Source organism: Triturus cristatus, chromosome 2_1 (assembly GCF_964204655.1).
Source record: "Triturus cristatus chromosome 2_1, aTriCri1.1, whole genome shotgun sequence".
NCBI lineage: Eukaryota > Metazoa > Chordata > Amphibia > Caudata > Salamandridae > Triturus > Triturus cristatus.
Window position 1 is genome coordinate 371,097,314 of NC_140581.1, and position 18,675 is coordinate 371,115,988.

At 47.7% G+C, this 18,675-nt stretch overlaps 1 protein-coding gene across 6 annotated transcripts in view; it reads right to left on the minus strand.

The window, feature by feature from the left end:
• The window catches only part of IL6ST (interleukin 6 cytokine family signal transducer), a 563,892-nt gene that overhangs the window by 341,687 nt on the left and 203,530 nt on the right, over positions 1-18,675 (minus strand). For 4 of the 6 annotated variants that reach the window (XM_085631350.1, XM_085631346.1, XM_085631351.1 and 1 more), the window contains one exon: positions 9,532-9,843. The exons of the other annotated variants lie outside the window; for them this stretch is intronic. In XM_085631350.1, coding sequence (XP_085487476.1) covers positions 9,532-9,843 — 312 coding nt within the window. The remainder of the gene's footprint in view (positions 1-9,531; positions 9,844-18,675) is intronic. 6 annotated transcript variants of the gene reach the window in all.

Here is an 18,675-nt window from a genome sequence, read left to right on the forward strand (position 1 = left end):
CTCGGTGTCAGCAGACAACTTCCTGAGGAGAATAGGTAACCTCCTGACCTCTGGGTGGCGGCGGTGAAGGTTCCAGGTAGGGACTCGTAGAAAAGGGGGGGGCTGAAATTAAGGGTGCCAGGTTCACACCGGAGCAGATGGGTAGGCCAACCAATCTCTTGATTATTGGGCACGGACACCTCCCCTTTAGTCAGGGTCGGTGGACAGTCGCTAGGGCTAGTTTGATTCGAAATCCCAGGCAACAACAGGGATGAGGGAAAGGTAGTCCCAGACGGCGATTCTTCCCCTGGTCCTCCTTCAGGGATTCTGACTACACGGAGGCCCCCAAGGTAACGATGTCCCCCAAAGTCATTGGCTGTGATCAGGGACAGGTCAAGAGGTTGAGGGTGGTGTCAGCTGATGAGGGAAGTCACGCAGACCCTAAGACCTGTCAATACCCTATCTAGCGCAGCCACCTCCCCACTCAGGTGCCTTACTCCTGACTACCTCACAGCTCATCTACCTCCTAAAATGGCCGACCCCCCCTCACCTCTATTTATAACCTGGGGCCTGACTGGCCAGAGTGGTCCAGAAGGTTCCGGAACCTCTCATGGCAGTCTATGGCCCAGGTTCTGAGGCGATAGTTGGGACCACCATTTTGTGAAACCACACTCCCCCTTCCTCCATTTCTTTAGTGAAGCACCTTGCGCCTCTCCCTCAGATAGTGACAATGGGGCGCCCAGAGCCTCTACACCAACAAGCATTTGCAATGCAATAGGTCTCGCATTTACAAGACTTTGAGCTATTGGCATTGTAAATGACAATGCCTTTTATTTATGTGTTGTTTTAAGAACAGATAAAGAAAATGCACTGTCATTTACAATGCCAATAGCTTCAACTCTCTCAAATGCGAGACCTATTGCTATTTGAAAAAATAGTGCTCGAAGGCTGTAATTAAAGCCTACAGAGTAACAACACTCGTAACAGGGGGTGTCGCCATGGGAGGTTACAAAATGAAACAAGGCGTTACTTAGGAGGGACTACTAAGCCTATTGACCGATGAACAGCCACAGTTTACAGTGGACAATGACACAAGCCAATAAAAAAATATGGGTGGAGAGTGGGCGGAGCTTCCAGTCCCCACCTGAATACAGCATGCCTTGCAGAGCAGCGAATAAGCTGCCCAGGCTCGTCCTAAACAATATATACTAATGTCCCTGGCCATAGGACACATTAAGTACCTCTGTTATGCTGTGAAGTTAAACAAATGGAGGCAGTTGGGAGGAGGGTCTTGAGTTAGTCTCTTGTCCAGGAGTGTAATATTTGGGTCACAAAGAAGTCCATGCTTGCCAGCCCTTTTCCACAGCCCGAGCCTCCTTTCCTGGAGTGTGGTTCCAATCCCAGAGAGGATCACCCGCCTCTTAATGTCTTATTTTAAGTTGGTCTCAAGTAAACTTCCCATTCATTGCCACAATTAGGAACTTCAGCAATCTTTTAGGTGGATTTTTCAATATTTTCATCCGTGTGTATCCATATGTACTTCCTTGCACATTTATTAGTATATATCTATATTTATTTTGTGTTGTGTCGAAACAATGAAGTTGTAACTCCCATATTTATTTGACCAGTAAATGCGCTAACGCTGCGATACAGTTCTGTTTTTAGGACTAGACGCTGCCAACTATAATACAACAGTACACTGATAAATATTGTAAAACAAACACGTCCACATATGAAATTATTTGAAAAATCTCACACATTTTACTTCATCATGCTGTCATTGTGGTAATCTCCTGGTAGTCATGATAAACATCATGGGTAATCACTCCAAAAAAGACAGATTTTCGTTTTTTTCCCATTTTTAAAGATATATAACATACGTGAAACACATTGATTTTTGTATGAATACATGTGTATAGATCCGTGCAACAAAGAATTTAGATTCTTACTTACTGGGGAATTTTCTGGTTCAAATGGCAGGGTTGAAACACAGGCAGAAAGAAGATTACACAATGCTGAGTACAGTGTTCCTGCATAGGAAGCAGAATTTTTAAATCAGGCTTCTCGGGTGCTAGCTACTTACATGGCGGAGGTTCTGCGCCCATATGTCAATATCATAATATTATGAATAGAAACTCCGCAAAACGTTTCAGGTATTTAAATTTATCTCAGTAACCCTTGCTAGTATTACATACGTGGTGCTTTAATTGCATACTTGTTAACAAGATAGCATGCCCTGATGAAGGCCCAAAGCTTGGCGAGATGAAATGATAATAGACATTGGCCCCATTGTGCTTCGTGACCAGTCATGTGCAGATGTTTCACTTCACAAAATAGTTATATTTTTATTCTGGAAAGAAGACTGATGTCTGAGATTTAAATTTAAAGATAAGATGTGGATCTGTGTACTCTTAAAAATTAGGGCAGGAGCAGCTAACTTGTGCCTATAATACTCAGTGGTCTGGTGTACCTGTACATTACCGAAAATCTTCTTTTCAACACAACAAAAAAACTGAAAAAAATATTTTAATGAGAACTATGATTGTATCAGACTTTGGTAAGAAGTATTTTGGGGTTTATATATCGAAAGCTTAGGAAGTACTAGGACCAGTATACATATCTCATAGGCATATTTGCTTGGACGCTTAACAACACACAATGTTGCTCTCAGCGATGAAGAAGATGGTTGACTTTCAGGGAGGAAGTGCTGACATCTCTAAAAGCTTCTTCTGTGCTGCCCCCGTATTGTCCTAAATGTAGGAGCTATGGCAGAGCTGCTGTGCAGGTTCATAGGGGATAAACTCTGTAAATCAGACGAACCTCTAGCGGCCTGAGTGGTGGGGGTGTGGGGGGCGACGGAGGTTGTGCACTTCGGCTACAGGAAGAACAACCATTTTAAAATCCAATAATTCTCGCCCATTGGCTTTGTCAGTGCTTTTTTCAGATGCTATGACCTGTCCGCATTGAAAAATGTAAAAAATGCTTGTTTACGGACGCCAAAGAGCACTGGCAAAAAAGAAAAATGATATTGTGTATATGTGCAAGAGTATTCACGCATGCACACATATGCATCATGATGTTACTCTGGCCCAGCATGAGGACATATCTGCATGCATCACCATGCATGGCGCTGTTACATGCTAGCAGTGCTTTCCTACCCAATTTCAGTGATCTTGGCCCACTTAGGGCTCATCCAATTTAAGTATCTACACAGGGTTTACTACATACCACACAGATTGTGCCAGATGGGAAAGGTCCAGAGTACGGAATGCCTCTGATGCAGAGACCCCTGGGATAACTGGATAGATATCATTTGGGAATGCCCGAGCATACAACAATATAGGGTAGATTCCTTTCCACACTAGAGGAAGTCCTTGGCTTCCCAATCGATGATGACGCGACAAGGTGGTTCTATTGGTTGGGACGGCCTCCGAGGACAAAGTATTCTGGTGGGAGTAGGGCGTGTACTCTCTAAAAAGGACATTGCCAAACATTGGAGATCAAAGACACCCCTCCCCCTCCCCCCCAATCAGGGAATGGTTGCAAGGGGTGGATTACTGCACACTTGCTAAACAGGCAGTCTGCAAGTCGTGAGGCTGTCCCCAGCAACACAGCAAGATATGGGGCTCTGCTTAGAACACTTTCAGATCCCTTAAACGTGGAGAGAAACAGTGGAGCTGGTTCCTTGGACTATGTCACCCTAAAGATGCACAGATGTACGGGGTGGAGGAGAACGGGGTGGCAGAGAGTGAGTGGATATGTAATCGTCAGACTGTTATACATTGTTTTAAAACTGTGGGCATTGAATGTGTCCTGGATGTAACTCATGTACCAGTCGTTGGTTTTTGTTATTGCAAAACAATAAGAAACATTTTGGAAAAAAATAAGAAGCAAGCATATAAGATCGAGTAGAAAGACAACACAACAGACTGAAAGCACACTAAAGACCACACTAAATATTGATATTTTCCACAATAACTCGTCAACACCAGACCGCCAAAAGCTGTCTGTGTGCAAAACCTAATAAAAGGTTCACACCATTCAATCTTTCAACCTACAAATTAGTGTGGAATTGAAATGAGGCCCTAGCAAGGAGTCAGAGTGTTGCCAAAAATGCAGCCAACAGTGTTTTCTAGAGCTAATCCCTCCCTCTTAACCGCGACAGGCCGTCAGAGCACAGCACATCTCCTACCTGCAACATCCATAAACCAGAATCCTCCCAAAATAAAGCAGTTTCATTCTTATGCGATGTAGAAACACACTGGTTCCGTGCGAATAATCAGAAATGCAAATAAAGGCAGTCCCAGCATGACCTGTGACCTTCACATTGCCCCAGCCTCCTCAGTGGACAAGTCCAGAAGCTAAAACTGTGACATTTTGTCTGTGGGCCGGAGGTTTAGCACCTTAGCTACTGCACGGCGCGTGCACTCGCGTGACCCTCCTCTTTGTCATGACCGATGGTATCCGGGTGAAACTAGCAGACGAGGGCACGTGACTTCCTGTCCACCGAGGTCAGCAGCCGGAGGTTTACGGATTGGCCCCACGTCCCGCACAATGGTCCGAATCCCCGTCGCTGTCAATTAGCCCCGTGTCATGTCAGACACCTGTCGTGGGGTTTTTAATCAAAATCTAGTTGGATTATAGGATTTTGGAGTAGGGCAGACGTCCAATTACTGCCCCTTCCAGCAGAGCATGACGGAACCACCCAACAGACAGTTTTCTAACGGGCCATAGTGACCACACCGTCATCCGCTCCACTCAACACGTATGCACAGACGTCACCCAAAGATTACACTGACACATTCGTTATGGGTGAAGAACTGCTGCAGGTTTATTTCATACAACATAAGTATGACGATAGAGTGGGTTATCTTACGGGCGATCCAGGGCAAGCAGCCCCTCGCTGCTCCGCCCGCCTTGCGAGCCAGCACGCACGGTGGGTCGATGCCCGGCAGTGCGGCACATTTTTTTCAGATCTCCCTTTGGATCACGTGATCTGTCTAATACTCCCGCCCCCTTTTAACAGGGGCGGAGCGTGTTATGGCACACCCCCGGTTGGTCAGGCCCCCCAACCGCCCGAAGGACTAACGGGGCGCCGTCGCGGTCTTCCCAGAACCTTACTGTGCCGGACAGGGGCACCCTTACTGTACCGACTGTCGCAGAGGTACCCTTACTGTACCCTTCTGCCTCCAGATCGCCCTGTAACTCCGCCTGCAACACAAGAAAAAACATTATAACATTCCAGTTGCGCGCTGCCTATGCCGCGCAGGGTAAGCGGAAAGGGTGGGATCTCGCGCGGCCAGGAGTGTACACAGGAAGCAGAGGGCGATCTACGGGGGCGGGAGGCTTAAATAGGGCCTGGCCCCGCCCAGCCCAGTGGCCCGCCTCCCCCAGCAATGCCCATTGGGGGCCTCCCCTCCCCAAGGCGCGGTCTCTCTCTCTCGAGAGAGAGAGATGGAACAGGGGGGAGGGAGGGGGGGGAGGCTCCGACGGGTGGCCACTAGAGAGCTGCCCTGCTGATGTCCCCCTGCGTGGGACGCGGGCAGCGGCATTTTCATTGGGGAGGGGAGGGGAGGGGTGAGGTAGGGGGTATTGCCTCTCCTGTACCTACGCAAGGCCCTTTTCTTATGGGTCCTGGCAGAGACAGAGACCGTGGAGCATCTGAGGTGGGTACTTTCATTTTGCACCGGCGTCTGCGTGCTTCAGGTACTAATGCACTCCACCCGGATAAGGAAGTTAGTTACTCCTTGTATTCTTTACTCTTCCGGGATATCGAGGACGGGCATTACTCCAGGGGTGGGTATTATGTGTGGACTTCCGAATTGTAAGGCACAGCAATGGCATATCCAGCCAGAGATGTCCCTTTTAAAATAAATTACGGGCAGGTCAAGTATGGAAATGAAGCACAGACATACAGCTGCAGGCTGTAACTGTAAAGTGGATTTATGTAGCGCTCAATAGCTACCCCTGGCGAGGTGCTGGACCGCTTTGCCGTGATTAGCACGTTACTCCAGAACACAAGACTAGAGGTTTATAGTAGCTGTTAACACATTTTGCAGCCGAGACACCACTCTTACAGTATTACAAGGCTTATGTGGCATGGCACTATACTCAAAGTACCACTGGACAATACCGTCTTTTGGAATGGAGATTGTGAGTGCTTGGCAATCTTTGTAAGCGTGCCTTATTTATTGATTGATTGATTGATTTATTCGTATTTCTATATAGAATGTAACAGAGCCACCTGGGCAGCTGCGCTTTTTTGGAAATGTACAGGATGTCACATGGAATACATGCAAATTATACAAAGTTACAATTGACACACAATAAAGCGCGTTCAGAATAGCGCCTTTTGGCAAAAACACCTATATGAAATATATACATCTACATTTTCAGAATTTCCACTGGTTCCAATCCAGACGTCACAGGGCATGGAGTCAATCTTGTGACAGAGAATAGGTAGAAGTGATGCTGAAAAAGTAGGATTTTATGAAATTTTGTAAAAGTATCTTACGAGATATTTTTGTATGTACCGGGGGTGGGTGGAATTCCAGACTTTGGGCGTGCTCCCCGAGAATTGTTGCTTTAAAGTTCTCGAGGTGCTGAAGGTTGGAGCCCCAAGCCAGAGAGTGTTAGCCCTTCGGAGGGAGGGGAGCCTTCCAAGGCAAGGCAATCTTTTAATGAATAAGGGAGTCTTCCGGCTCAGTGTGAGACTTTATATACTATACAAGCCAGCTTGAATAGAAGCCATGCGGAGGGCTCTGGCCAGGCGATGTGTTCACATCTCCTGGTTCATGACACAAATATGGCCAATATTTCTCAAAGACTCTGAGCGCCAGATTCTTTGAGACTTGTGATCAAACCTGTGCGTGAATTGTAGAAAGAAAGAACAAGTGGCCATGAAGTCGTTCGAAAGGGAAATGGACACCAGCCATCTTCAATACACCAATGCACAAGGGTAGCTGCAGAAGCGCGCCGGTGACACCGCGTGGTGAAAGCATAGTAGTGCCAGCAGAATGATAGAGTATGACAACAAAGTCCGAGACATGGCTTATGTAAAACCTACTTGACTTTTCATTTTGAACGTGGAATTACTAACGTCCAGAATCAATCAATGGTGTAGCAAATCATCTAATAAGTAATGCTTGGGCTGTGCAGTGAAATGTATTTTGTGGGAGAGGTAGGTTTGAAACTGCACCACAAAGCCACAGAAGCAAGTATAAAGGGAACCTTTTAACGAAGGAGACTCCGTGTCAACATATGGCTACCAGAGTAAACAAGACAAACCCGGCGGAGCGTGGCGCGCGCGCGCTTGGGGGCGGGGGAGCGCATTCCAGGCGGGGGAGCGAACCGTTTGAAGTGCTCCCAAAAAGCGGAGTGCATGGCGGCACCAAGCGCGTGATTGTGCGCGTGCTAGCAATGCAATCCGCTTTTTGGGAGCACTTTGAAATGCCCTTTTACAATAGTCTCGCTTTGCGATAGCTTCCGCGATAGCAAGGCGAGACCTAAAAAGAAGTTAGTGGACAGAAAAAAATGAGGGGGTAAAGGGGAAAAAAAAAAATGAGGAGGGAACAGCCTGAGGGCTGACAGGTCTAACACTCAATTTTTAATTAGAGGTGCCACTAGTAAACACAAAACCATTTCCATGACTATGATAATTCCGAATTCCGTCAGACTCTGCAGTATTTTAGTCTTACCAGTCCAAAAACAAACAGTCAAACCTCATTTTGATATCCTAACTTTTTATTTATTTTAAACCGGTCTGAAAAGGAACATTTTTCAGGACAAGTCATCAAAGCATTCACGGATGTATTAACAAGACCCTTATCACACAGGCAGGCGCAAGTACACTAACACACAGACATGCCAACACACCATACTCAACTACGCAAATCACAACAGGAATCCACATACATTGGATCATCTATCTCAGCAGCCTTATTAGGGCACCAGAACTCCCAATATAGGGCACCATGCCGTCCTTCATGCTCCTATCCCCTCCTAAGGGCATCTATTGGTGCTAATACCTTCTTTCTCCAGCACTGAATCTTTCAAACCTTCACATCAGACTGGGAATCTCTGATACATGTAAACAATAAACAGTTTTCAAATGTTCATAGGCTTCAACAACAGTGTTTGTTCATTAGCACTGCCACCACATTTGAAGCAATCCAAACTTCAGCCAATGAGGTGGAAGTGCTGAGCTTTCCTACTTTCACTAGAGGCCACCAAAGCTCACGTTTCAAAGTGTGAGAAGAGTACATATGGATGTAAGTGCCAGTGCAGAGGTCTGTACTGTAGTTGGTACAGGCCCAATAGCAGCTGTAGAGGGGGCAGGCTGAGTCGGGGTGGACACGTCGGAGGTAGTTTGACTGGAGACTCCTGTGGCTCTTTAGGGTCAGGAGGCGTGCCAGAGGGCACATGAAATGCGCTGAAAATCTGCAGCATGACCTCCTTCAAGGATTTTATGTGCTGCAGGGTCGACAACAGCTTAGAGACTCTGGATTAGCTGGGACCAGCTTTGGAACTGGTTAAGATTCCAGGAACTGTGAAGAGATGGTACCCTTATCTTGACCCCCTCGTGCCTTCCCATCTGATTTAGAGTGGCAGGATGGGGATAAGACCAACTTTTTCTTTTTATTCTAATTTTTGGGCTTTTACATACAGGAAGACAGAATGGAAAGTGGAGTTTTTGCAGGAACAGCACCGAGAGCAGCACGGCAACAGGGCCAGAGACTTGGAATTACACCATGACCACTTGTGATTGCCACAGGATGGTCTTTGGATGCATGAGGGCACATTTGTTGCACAACTTAAGATTTGTGCATGGAGACCAAGCACCAGCAGCAGACTTCTTGTGGGTCTATGACCAACATTTGCTTCCTGTTGTCACAGCATGTTTGAATACTATCGTTGTCGGTGGGGCATCATTCTCTAGTAAAGTGTGAAATAATTTGTAAATTTTCAGATGACCAAAAGAGAGAGTAGAGCCCCAACTCCGCGTTGAATGGTGCAGAAAGAAAATAACTGATATCAGCTCACAGGAGTGGCGCTTATATGCAGCTCCACTCTGTCATTTCCGGGCGATACAAAGTCACACAGCACCAATTACTGGTGCATGGGAGCATTGCTGAAATATCAAGTCTGGAGCCTGGAAATATGAGGACACTGCAGGTAGGTGTATCTATCAGAAAGAGAATTCAAATCGATGAAACTATTAAAAAAAAGTATAGGACTCTGAAGCCGACCATGAAATGCACATCTGTAAATGTTGCAGGTTAGCATCTTCTGCTTCAAGGTGTTCATCACAATCGTCTTAAGTTACAGAAACATGTTTACTGTAATAGGAAAGTCACTGGAGAGGCCATTAAAGGTAGAGAATTAAGTATTTTGAAGAAGCAATTGTTAAGAGAACTGCAGCAACAGTGACTATGTCACACAACATATAAACTTGCTAGTATTGGTACGGATCAGTACTCAACAAAGCAAACTATTATTAAATGAGATCAGAAATTATTCAGCATGCAAGAGATTGTTGTGGGTAACACTTACATCCCAATGTTAAGAAAATTCCATAAAGACTATATGGAGTTTGTCCGAAGGCAAGAATGTTGCATGTAATAAAACTATCCATCAACGATGTGACGTTCAGTGTGACACTAGAAACTGTTTTGTTGATTGTAGCATATTGTTCCTCTGAGACATTAGCGTGCTTAACTTTCCAAAAGATGCCCTTGGCATCTTGGTGATAACGGCTGATGCATGTCTCGCTCAGAATGCAATAAGCAGTAAACTGAGAGCCAAGTGCCACAGTTGGAGACTCTGGGATGATTTGTGCACAAGATCTTACCAGCTGCGCAGGAGCTGAAAGAAAAAAAAACACAATAATATAAGTGTGAGAGTGTCATATGGTGCTGCTGGTCTGGGTCGAGTGAAGCGCAGAAGGGACAAGAGCAGAACTGCTAGATAGGGCGGAAGCACTTATTTGGCCCGCCAGTAGGGGGGAGACAGGTGGGGTCAGACTCAAGAAATGTCGCTCAGGAAACTGTTGCACCATATAATATGATATCTTCAGACCTCTTTTCTGCCCTACACACCCAAGACAACAGTACTGGCCTGCAAATAGAGATTCCTAATGCTGTGGACATTAAGGTGTCCTATCCAGAACGAGGGTATTTTAACACATTGACAGATTAGATGGTATACCGTTCAGCGTGTATACAGCATCAGGACATACAGCTGTAAGGCCGCTTTAAACTATCCGAATTTCGTCTCTAGTAAAATATATCCTTGGAGGACGTTTATCAGGATACTTTGGGAACACTCTATTTCACGTCATCCAACCCACCCTTTCTCCTGTCCCATTTTGTCCTCAACACGAAAAGGGAGTCAGGGGTGTTGTTTATCAAGCTTTAATATGGCAACGTAATGGTAGCTGTCTCCATTTGTCCTGGGCAGGAGTCTGTCTACTATTGGCAATAAAGCAGCACACCATTCACATCAGTGTTCCTAAATCCCAATAGCATGACGAACCTGCTACGTCCATAGAAAATTCAGACTTAGACCAACCATATTCTTCCTGCAGACCATCGAACTTTTTTCAGATTTAGACTAACACAAGCAGCTCATTTCTGATAACATAATCAGATCCCACCACTCAACACATCCAGATTTGTAACAATTCTCGTTCTTTCCCCTACCAATGGAGGTTTATTTTGTAAATTTCCCTTCCCAATTCACATTTCTAGTGACCAACGCCATGCCCATACCACCGATTCTTTAATATGAGGGAGTTCAGACATAGCCGTTTACCCTACAGTCAAGGCCTAGTCCTAGCTGTCCATAACACATCTATCGGCAACAAGCATTCTCTTGAGGAAAAAGCCAACTCAATCATAGTTAGCTGTGTCACTCAGTACAATTTAGAAATACCGGGAAGTGAAATTCTACCATCATACCAAGAGCTCTTCTGGTATATACCCCTATGCCAGAACAAAGATCTAATTATTTTCATTCCTCAGATCGAAACCATTGAGCTCTCAAAAGACACGATACATAAAAGTCTCCAAAAGCACATCCCACCCAAGAAAGGAAAGTGGGAACTTCCTCCAGCGGAATGCCACGTTCTGAAATGATGACAGCAATCCACCCAAGCTTTCAACTTCTGAGCCCCAACTGCCTCATCCAACCACAATGCAATGAAATGAGTTGGATAGGACGGCCTCCTCTCGGGGACCACGGTTTGGTGCCTTGATTTGCAGTACTGGAACAATCTCTACTTCAGGGTACCTGCCATTGCAGCTGTACTGAAAATAGATAAATATGCCACATTCGGATTAGACCCATTGCTACGCACCACTACACTGCAATCTTACCATGCCACGTGACTAGCCAACTGGTCATTTCTGCTGTACCTGTGCCCCAGTGCCGGCGCTAATGCAAAACAGACATTGCCTACGGCCTTTCCTCTGATCTAGGGAAGGGAGCAGTGTAATGATGGAATGAGGAAGGCAAGACATTTTAGATGAGGCATCTTAGGAGCACATGCTTGTGGAGAAACGTTTAACAAGAATAACAAAGGGAAAAAACCAAAAGATGCGCCTGAGGAAGGACTAGGATTATGGTTAAGAATGTCTATGGGTGCATATGATTGACCTGAATCAATATTGACTGCCTGAAACTATATTGAAAGTTTTAAATGTTTAACTTAAAAAGTCACTTGCCGTACTGTGGATGCACATGCCTAAACCTACACAAAGTACAACCTAAAAGCCCATGCCAACCAACAAGACCAAAACTAGGTCAACTTCCTAAAGCATCACAAAAAGATCATAAGTGGGTAGTAGCGAGTGTGAGCAATAGCATGCATACTCATAAGGTGATTTTAAAAACTCCAAATATATTAATAGTCTAAAAATAAATTACTTGCAAACTTTTTATTTGCTTCGATTCCTACATGCATCTATACAGCAATGGCAGTAACATCTGAGATTTATGTGCTGGGGTGCACCAATTAATCAGAGAGATACATCTAGATTTATGTAAAGATTTATGCTAGCAATTAACCATTCCACTTCACCTTACTATCCTATGTCGCCATCTGTAAAATATCTTATGCCCTTAGATCAAAATTCACGTCCATTTAAAAAACACAGATGCAATAAAGACATTGGATTTCAGACAATACATATTATCAAATAAAAGGAACACATCATAATAAATGCAGTACTTGGAAAAAAAAACCAGAATCGTATTAGAGAAGGTGCACGTGGGAACAGTTACAAAAACAGTGTAACTAAAAGTGAGTGAATCATTTGTAGAGCACAACACCCGCAAAATGGTACCTTGGCGCTAAGACTGGCTCAGGAGCACAAGTTACTTACCTTTGGTAACAATATATCTGTAAGAGACATTAGTTAGTGATAGATTTCTTACCTTAGAATTACCCCAGGCGTCAGACTGGATCCGGAAAGTTTTCGTCAGCAGTAAACCTGCGCGACGGAAGGTGGCGCCGTGCGGCTCCGCGTCCGTCGTAGGTGCCATGTTTGCCGGGATAACGTCGCCGCAGCTACTTAGACGCCCACGCGCGCTGACATCCGTTCTGAACACAACTTTCCGTGACAGGAAGGCAGAGCCATGCAAGATACTGACCACTGGTGCATTGAAACTAGGGCCCTGAAAGGGAGGACCTTAACCCTAGAAATCAGTTCGCAGAACAGGGAGGATGGGTGAGGCGGTAAGGTGCATCTGAAAGAGACAAGTTAGTGATAGATTCCTTACCTTAGAATAGATACCCCAGCAACACCAATCCCGGTGGTGGGTCTGCGAACCAAGATCACACAAGAAAGTCATGGAGATCAGAACGACCAAAGAAGCCGTCTCTCCAGGCTTGGCTTTCCAGGCAGTAATGCTTAGTAAAAGTGTGCAGCAAGGCCCACATAGCTGCCTGACAGATGTCTTGTAGGGGGACACCATAACCCAATGGAGTAGTAGCCGCTGTCGCCCTGGTAGAATGGGCGCAGGCCCACCAGAGGTTCCTTTTTAGCCAGAGAATAACATACTTTTATACACAAGACGACCCAGCGGGAGATGGTCCTCTTGTGTACAGCCCGGCCTTTCTTGGCGCCTACGTAGCCAACAAAGACCTGGTCATCCACTCGGAACTGTTGTGTGCGAATTCAGGTAAAATGAGAGCTCACGTTTTGGGTCCAGACGGTGGAGCCTCTCTTCCTCCCTGGAAGGGTGCAGAGGCGGGAAGAAAGTGGGCAAGGTGATAGTTTGCCCAATGTGGAAGGGTGTAACAACCTTTGGCAAGAAGGAAGGACGAGTGCGGAGCACAACCGTGTCCAGATGAACAGACATAAAAGGAGGTTTACAGGAAAGAGTCTGGAGCTAACTCACGCGCCTAGCGAAGGTGATAGCAACCAGGAAAGCAGTCTTCAAAGTCCGCAAACGAAGAGGACAGTTGTGAAGCGGCTCAAAAGGAGCGCTCATCAAATAAGTAAGAACCAGATTCAAGTCACATTGTGGCATCACAAACGGAATAGGAGGGAAAAGGTGAGTAATGCCTTTGAGAAATCTACTTACGACAAGGGACTTGAAAAAAGAGGGCTCATCAGGGAGCCTGAGAAAGGCCGAAATTGCAGAAAGATAGCCCTTAATAGTGCCCAGAGCAGAGCCCTGCCGGGCCAAAGAAAGAAGGAACAAAAGGACTTCTGAAAGAGGGGCAGAAAGGGGATCCACAGACTTTGCTGTGCACCATGCCACAAATTTGTTCCACCTACAGGCGTATACCGATATAGTGGAGGGACGCCTGGCTGCCAGAATGATATCACAGACTTCAGGAGGCAAGTCAAATGGAATCAACTGCCGCCGCTCAATCTCCACGCATGGAGGCTGGACAGGTTTGGGTGGAGGACCGTCTCCTGCTGCTGCGACAGAAGATCCTCCCGAAGAGGCAGTCGGATCGGGGGATCCACGCTCATACTGAGTAGCTCGGGATACCAAACTCTTCGAGTCCAGTCTGGAACCACAAGAATGACTTGGGCCCGGTCGCACCTGATCTTCTTCAGCACTCTGGGTAGAAGTGGTATAGGCGGAAAGGTGTACAAGAGACCGCAACTCCACTCGTGACGAAAAGCGTCGCGAGCGAGTGCCACCTTGGAATTTCCAACGCGCAGAACTGCTGACATTGCGCGTTCTCTTCGGTGGCGAATAGATCTAACCAAGGCTCTCCCCACTGTTGAAAGAGACCCTGCGCCACCTCCGAGTAAAGACGCCACTCGTGATCCAACATGCACCTGCGGCTGAGTTCGTCCGCCCTGACGTTCAAAGAACCTGCAAAGTGTTGAACCACCAAGGAAATGCCTTGACGTTCCAGCCATGTAAAGAGACGCAGAGCCTCCTGACATAGGGTCCATGACCCCACCCCGCCTTGCTTTTTGCAGTACCACATGGCAGTGGTGTTGTCTGTGAACACATGCACTACTCTCCCCTTGACAGAGGGAAGGAATGCCTTCAGTGCAAGCAGGATCGCCCAGAGCTCCAGAAGGTTGATATGGAGCCTGGACTCCGCCGGAGACCAGTGAGCTCTGATCTCCGCCTCTCCCATGTGGCCGCCCCAGGAGGGTCGCATCCGTCACCACAGTGTGCTCCAGTTGGGGAAGGGAGAGTGATCTGCCGCTGACCCAGAGCTGGTTCATGAGCCACCACTGCAACTGTTGTGCAGTACCCTCCGAGATCTGGACATACTAGGACAGATCCCCTTGATGCTGCACCCACTGGAACTTCAGGTCCCACTGCAGAGCACGCATATGCCATCTGGCATGATTGGTCAGCAGGATGCAGGAGGCCATGAGGCCCAGCAGCCTCAAGGTCATCCTAAGACAAGGGCCGAAAGATCGGAATCATAGCCCGAATGTCCCGGACTCGCTGTTCAGGAGGATAAACCCGAAACTGTGCCGTGTCCAGAACTGCTCCGATAAAGAGGAACTTCTGAGAGGGAATCAGGTGCGACTTCGGCACATTGATGGAGAAGCCCAGCAAATGCAGGAGGTCGGCCGTAGACTGGAGGTGGGAGACGACTGCCTGGGGCGATCCCGCCTTCAACAGTCAGGCGTCGAGATAGGGAAAGACTGAAACCCCCGACCTGCGCAGATGGGCTGTGACCACCGCCATCTCTTTCGTGAATACCTGAGGGGCGCTGGTAAGGCCAAAAGGGAGCACGGTGAACTGAAAGTGCTCGTGGCCAACCGTCAGCCGTAGGTAACGCCGGTGGGCCAGCAAGACGGGGATATGAAAAGAAGCGTCCTGCAAGTCCAACGCTACCACCTAGTCTTGCAGGTCTGGGGCAGACAAGACCTGAGCAAGTGTGAGCATCTTGAACTTCTCCTTCCGGAGAAAGCGATTGACATTCCGAAGGTCTAAGATAGGACGCAGGCCCTTGTCCTTCTTTGGAACCAAGAAGTAGTGGGACTAACAACCACGACCAACTTCTTTGTCGGAACGCGCTCAATGGCCCCCTTGGCCAAGAGGGCCGCAACTTCCTGTTGGAGAAGTGCCAAGTGATTCCCCGGCATGCGGTGGTACTGAGGTGGCATGGCTGAAGGGGTAGTCTCGAAGGGGAGGGAGTAGCCCCTTCGGACTATCTGTAAAAGCCACCTGCCCGAAGTGATGGTGTGCCTGCGGGGGAGGGGATGGCGAATCCTGCCACCCACTGGCGTCTGGTGGGCCTGAAACACCAGACTAGGAATGTTTGGAGGCAGTGGCGGTAGGGGAGGTGGTGGACTGACCCGCCGGCTGGCCCCTTGACCCACCTCGGCGGGTCCCACGTCTGCGGCTGCTCTGAGACTGTTGCTGCGCAGGACTGTGGCTTTGAAACAAACGTGTTTGGGCACCCCTTCCCTGGCGAAAGGGGCGAAAAGCAGAAGCCGAAGGAGTGCACGTGGCCGAAAGGGCCAAGTACTTGGCCGTAGCCCGCGAGTCCATAAAACGCTCCAACGCACTATCTGCCTTGTCGCCAAAAAGGCGAATGCCATCAAAAGGCATGTCCATCAGAGTATTCTGGACAACCCCAGAAAAGCCGGTTGTCTTCAGCCAGGTGTGACGGCGTAGCGCCACTGTAGTGGAAATCGCTCTGCCCAGAGAGTCGGCGGTGTCAAGGCCACAAGGAATCGTGAACTTGGCTGCGTCTCTTCCCTCAGCAATAGCTTGGGAGAGCACCGTCCGGGCCTCCTCCAGACACTTAGGCAGCACCTGCGCCACCGTATCCCACACAGAGTGGGAATAACGGCCCAAGAGGCATGCGGTGTTCACAGACCAAAACACTGAACTGGTGGAAGAGAAAATCTTTTTCCCAAATTACTCCAGTTTCTTGGATTCCCTGTCCGGAGGTGCGGAAGGGAATGCGCTCGGGGACGCAGAGGCTTGGACTACCAAGCTCTCAGGGGTAAGATGTTGGGAGAGGAAAATGGGGTCGCCCGGGGCCGGGCGATGGCGTCTTTCCATGTTCCTATCCACAGGAGCCCCTGTGTTGGGCCTGGACCAGGTGCCCAAAAAAAACATCTGAAAGTGCGTCATTGAAGGGCAGGAGCGGCTCCGCAGCGGAAGCCGTCGGCCGGAGCACTTCTGTCAGGAGGTTAGTCCTGACAGCCACTGGAGGGAGCTCGAGGTGGAGAGCCTCGGCTGCCCTACACAACACCACTGAATAAGTACCACCCTCCTCCGTAGCCACGGTAGAAGGAGACAGTGTGCCAGGTTCTGGACAAAAATCCAGTCCACCTGCGTCCTCAAAATCCTCTTCCCAGTCCGGGTCTAACTCGCATTGGGCTGCGAGAGGTTCTTCGGACCCCTCCCCGTCCTCAGTAACCTGCTGGGGAGGCGGAAAAGGAGGAGGAGGATGGAGAAAGGGATAGAGGATGGAGAAAGGGATAGACATTCCCCATCAGCGTCGATCGACACCGGTCCGGCACCGTCTCCATGTCGGGGTGGAAGCTGGGGACGGGTAGGCTGTCAGCAAATGCGTAGGCACTGCCGGAGCCATGGGGGTGCACCACACACACGACACACACGACACACACGACACACACACACACACACACGACACACACACACACACACACACACACACACACACACACACACCCTCAGCCGTGTCGCGCGACAGGCTAGGCGAAGACCGACGTGACTTCTTGTGCTTCGCCTTATCTGACCCCGAGTGCAAATACTTCGGCGAACGATGGTGGTGGCTCTGCGACCGGTCCCTCAACCTTGGCCCAGCAGTTGGGGCTCAACGCGGGGTTGTGGTCGCGCCCCAGGCAGTAGAGACACTCACAGTGCGGGTCCGTCACAGACATCGTGCAGGGACAAGCCTCGCAAGACTTGAAACTGGGCAGCCCTAAACACCAGGAGTCAAAGACTCAAAAGAACAGAGACAAAAATTCCCAAAAAACTCAGTCAAAAATTGACTGGGGGTACGGCTCTCTCCGAAAAGAAAGAACTGATGTCAGCGCGCAAGGACGGCATCTAAGCCGCTGCCGCGACGTCATCCCAGCGATCATGACGCCTACGACGGACACAGAGCCACACGACGCCACCTTCCGACGCGCAGGGGTACTGCTGAAGAAAACTTTCCGGATCTAGTCTGACGCCTGAGGGTAATTCTAAGGTAAGGAATCTATCACTAAAGTGTCTCTTTTAGATCTTTAAAATACCCTAGAAAGACCTGAACCTCCACCAAGAAAAGACTGTGCCTTGTGTCTTGAGGGTTCTGCAAATGTTTCATATGTCCTAGTCTTCGATGAATCTCCAAAAGTAATTTATTCCCCCTCTGTGGGACCATAACTGGAAATGATATACCTCCACTCGTGCGCTTGAGCTTTGGAATAAATCGCAAGAGGACATGGCTTCGACTTTTGACCCGGATGCTGTTAGGGCCACATCCATGAAAAGCTCTATGGGCAAGACAAAGGGCCTTGAACTGGATGCGTACCACCTAGACTCGGTTTAATTTGCAAAAACAAAATGGCTGGACTGCCATGTTTGGACTCCTTGAAAATTGTGAATAGTGTAAGCTGGGAGGTATAATAACTTCATTCAGGCGTCCAGGTATGTTCTTATCTATTTATTAGCATCAGTAAATCAGCTTCCTAACTTTACTAGTCCCCAGCTATAACTGAACTGTACTTACTTGAAAATCACCCAACCTTCCATTCCAGAATGCCTTACATCACAGTGTGCATTACACCACATCATTACATTTCTCCCCCCTCCCACGGAAAGAAAAGAAAAATGAAAATAAAAAATAAAAAACAAGCATTTGCAATGCAATAGGTCTCGTATCTGCTAGAGTTTGAGCTACTGGCTTTGTAAATTACATTGCCTTTTCTTTATGCTTTTGAAAACCTGAATCGGTGCGTAAACACGGACTTTGTCGTTGCATACGATAAGCTTCACTTTGCTTCCCGTAAGCAAGGACTACAAGTACAAATTGCGTGTTTAAGCATCGCTTGTAGTTTTTCAAAACTTATAAATAAAAGGCAGAGGTAAAATTATTTGGGAACAAATTTTGAGTTTTAGCCCACTAATAACTATGAGTAATCACTATCTTCAAACTGACATTTTTTGTTTAAAAATATGCAATTAATGATTGATGAATAAGTAAAACCCTTACACAGAAATGAATGAAATGAAATGAAA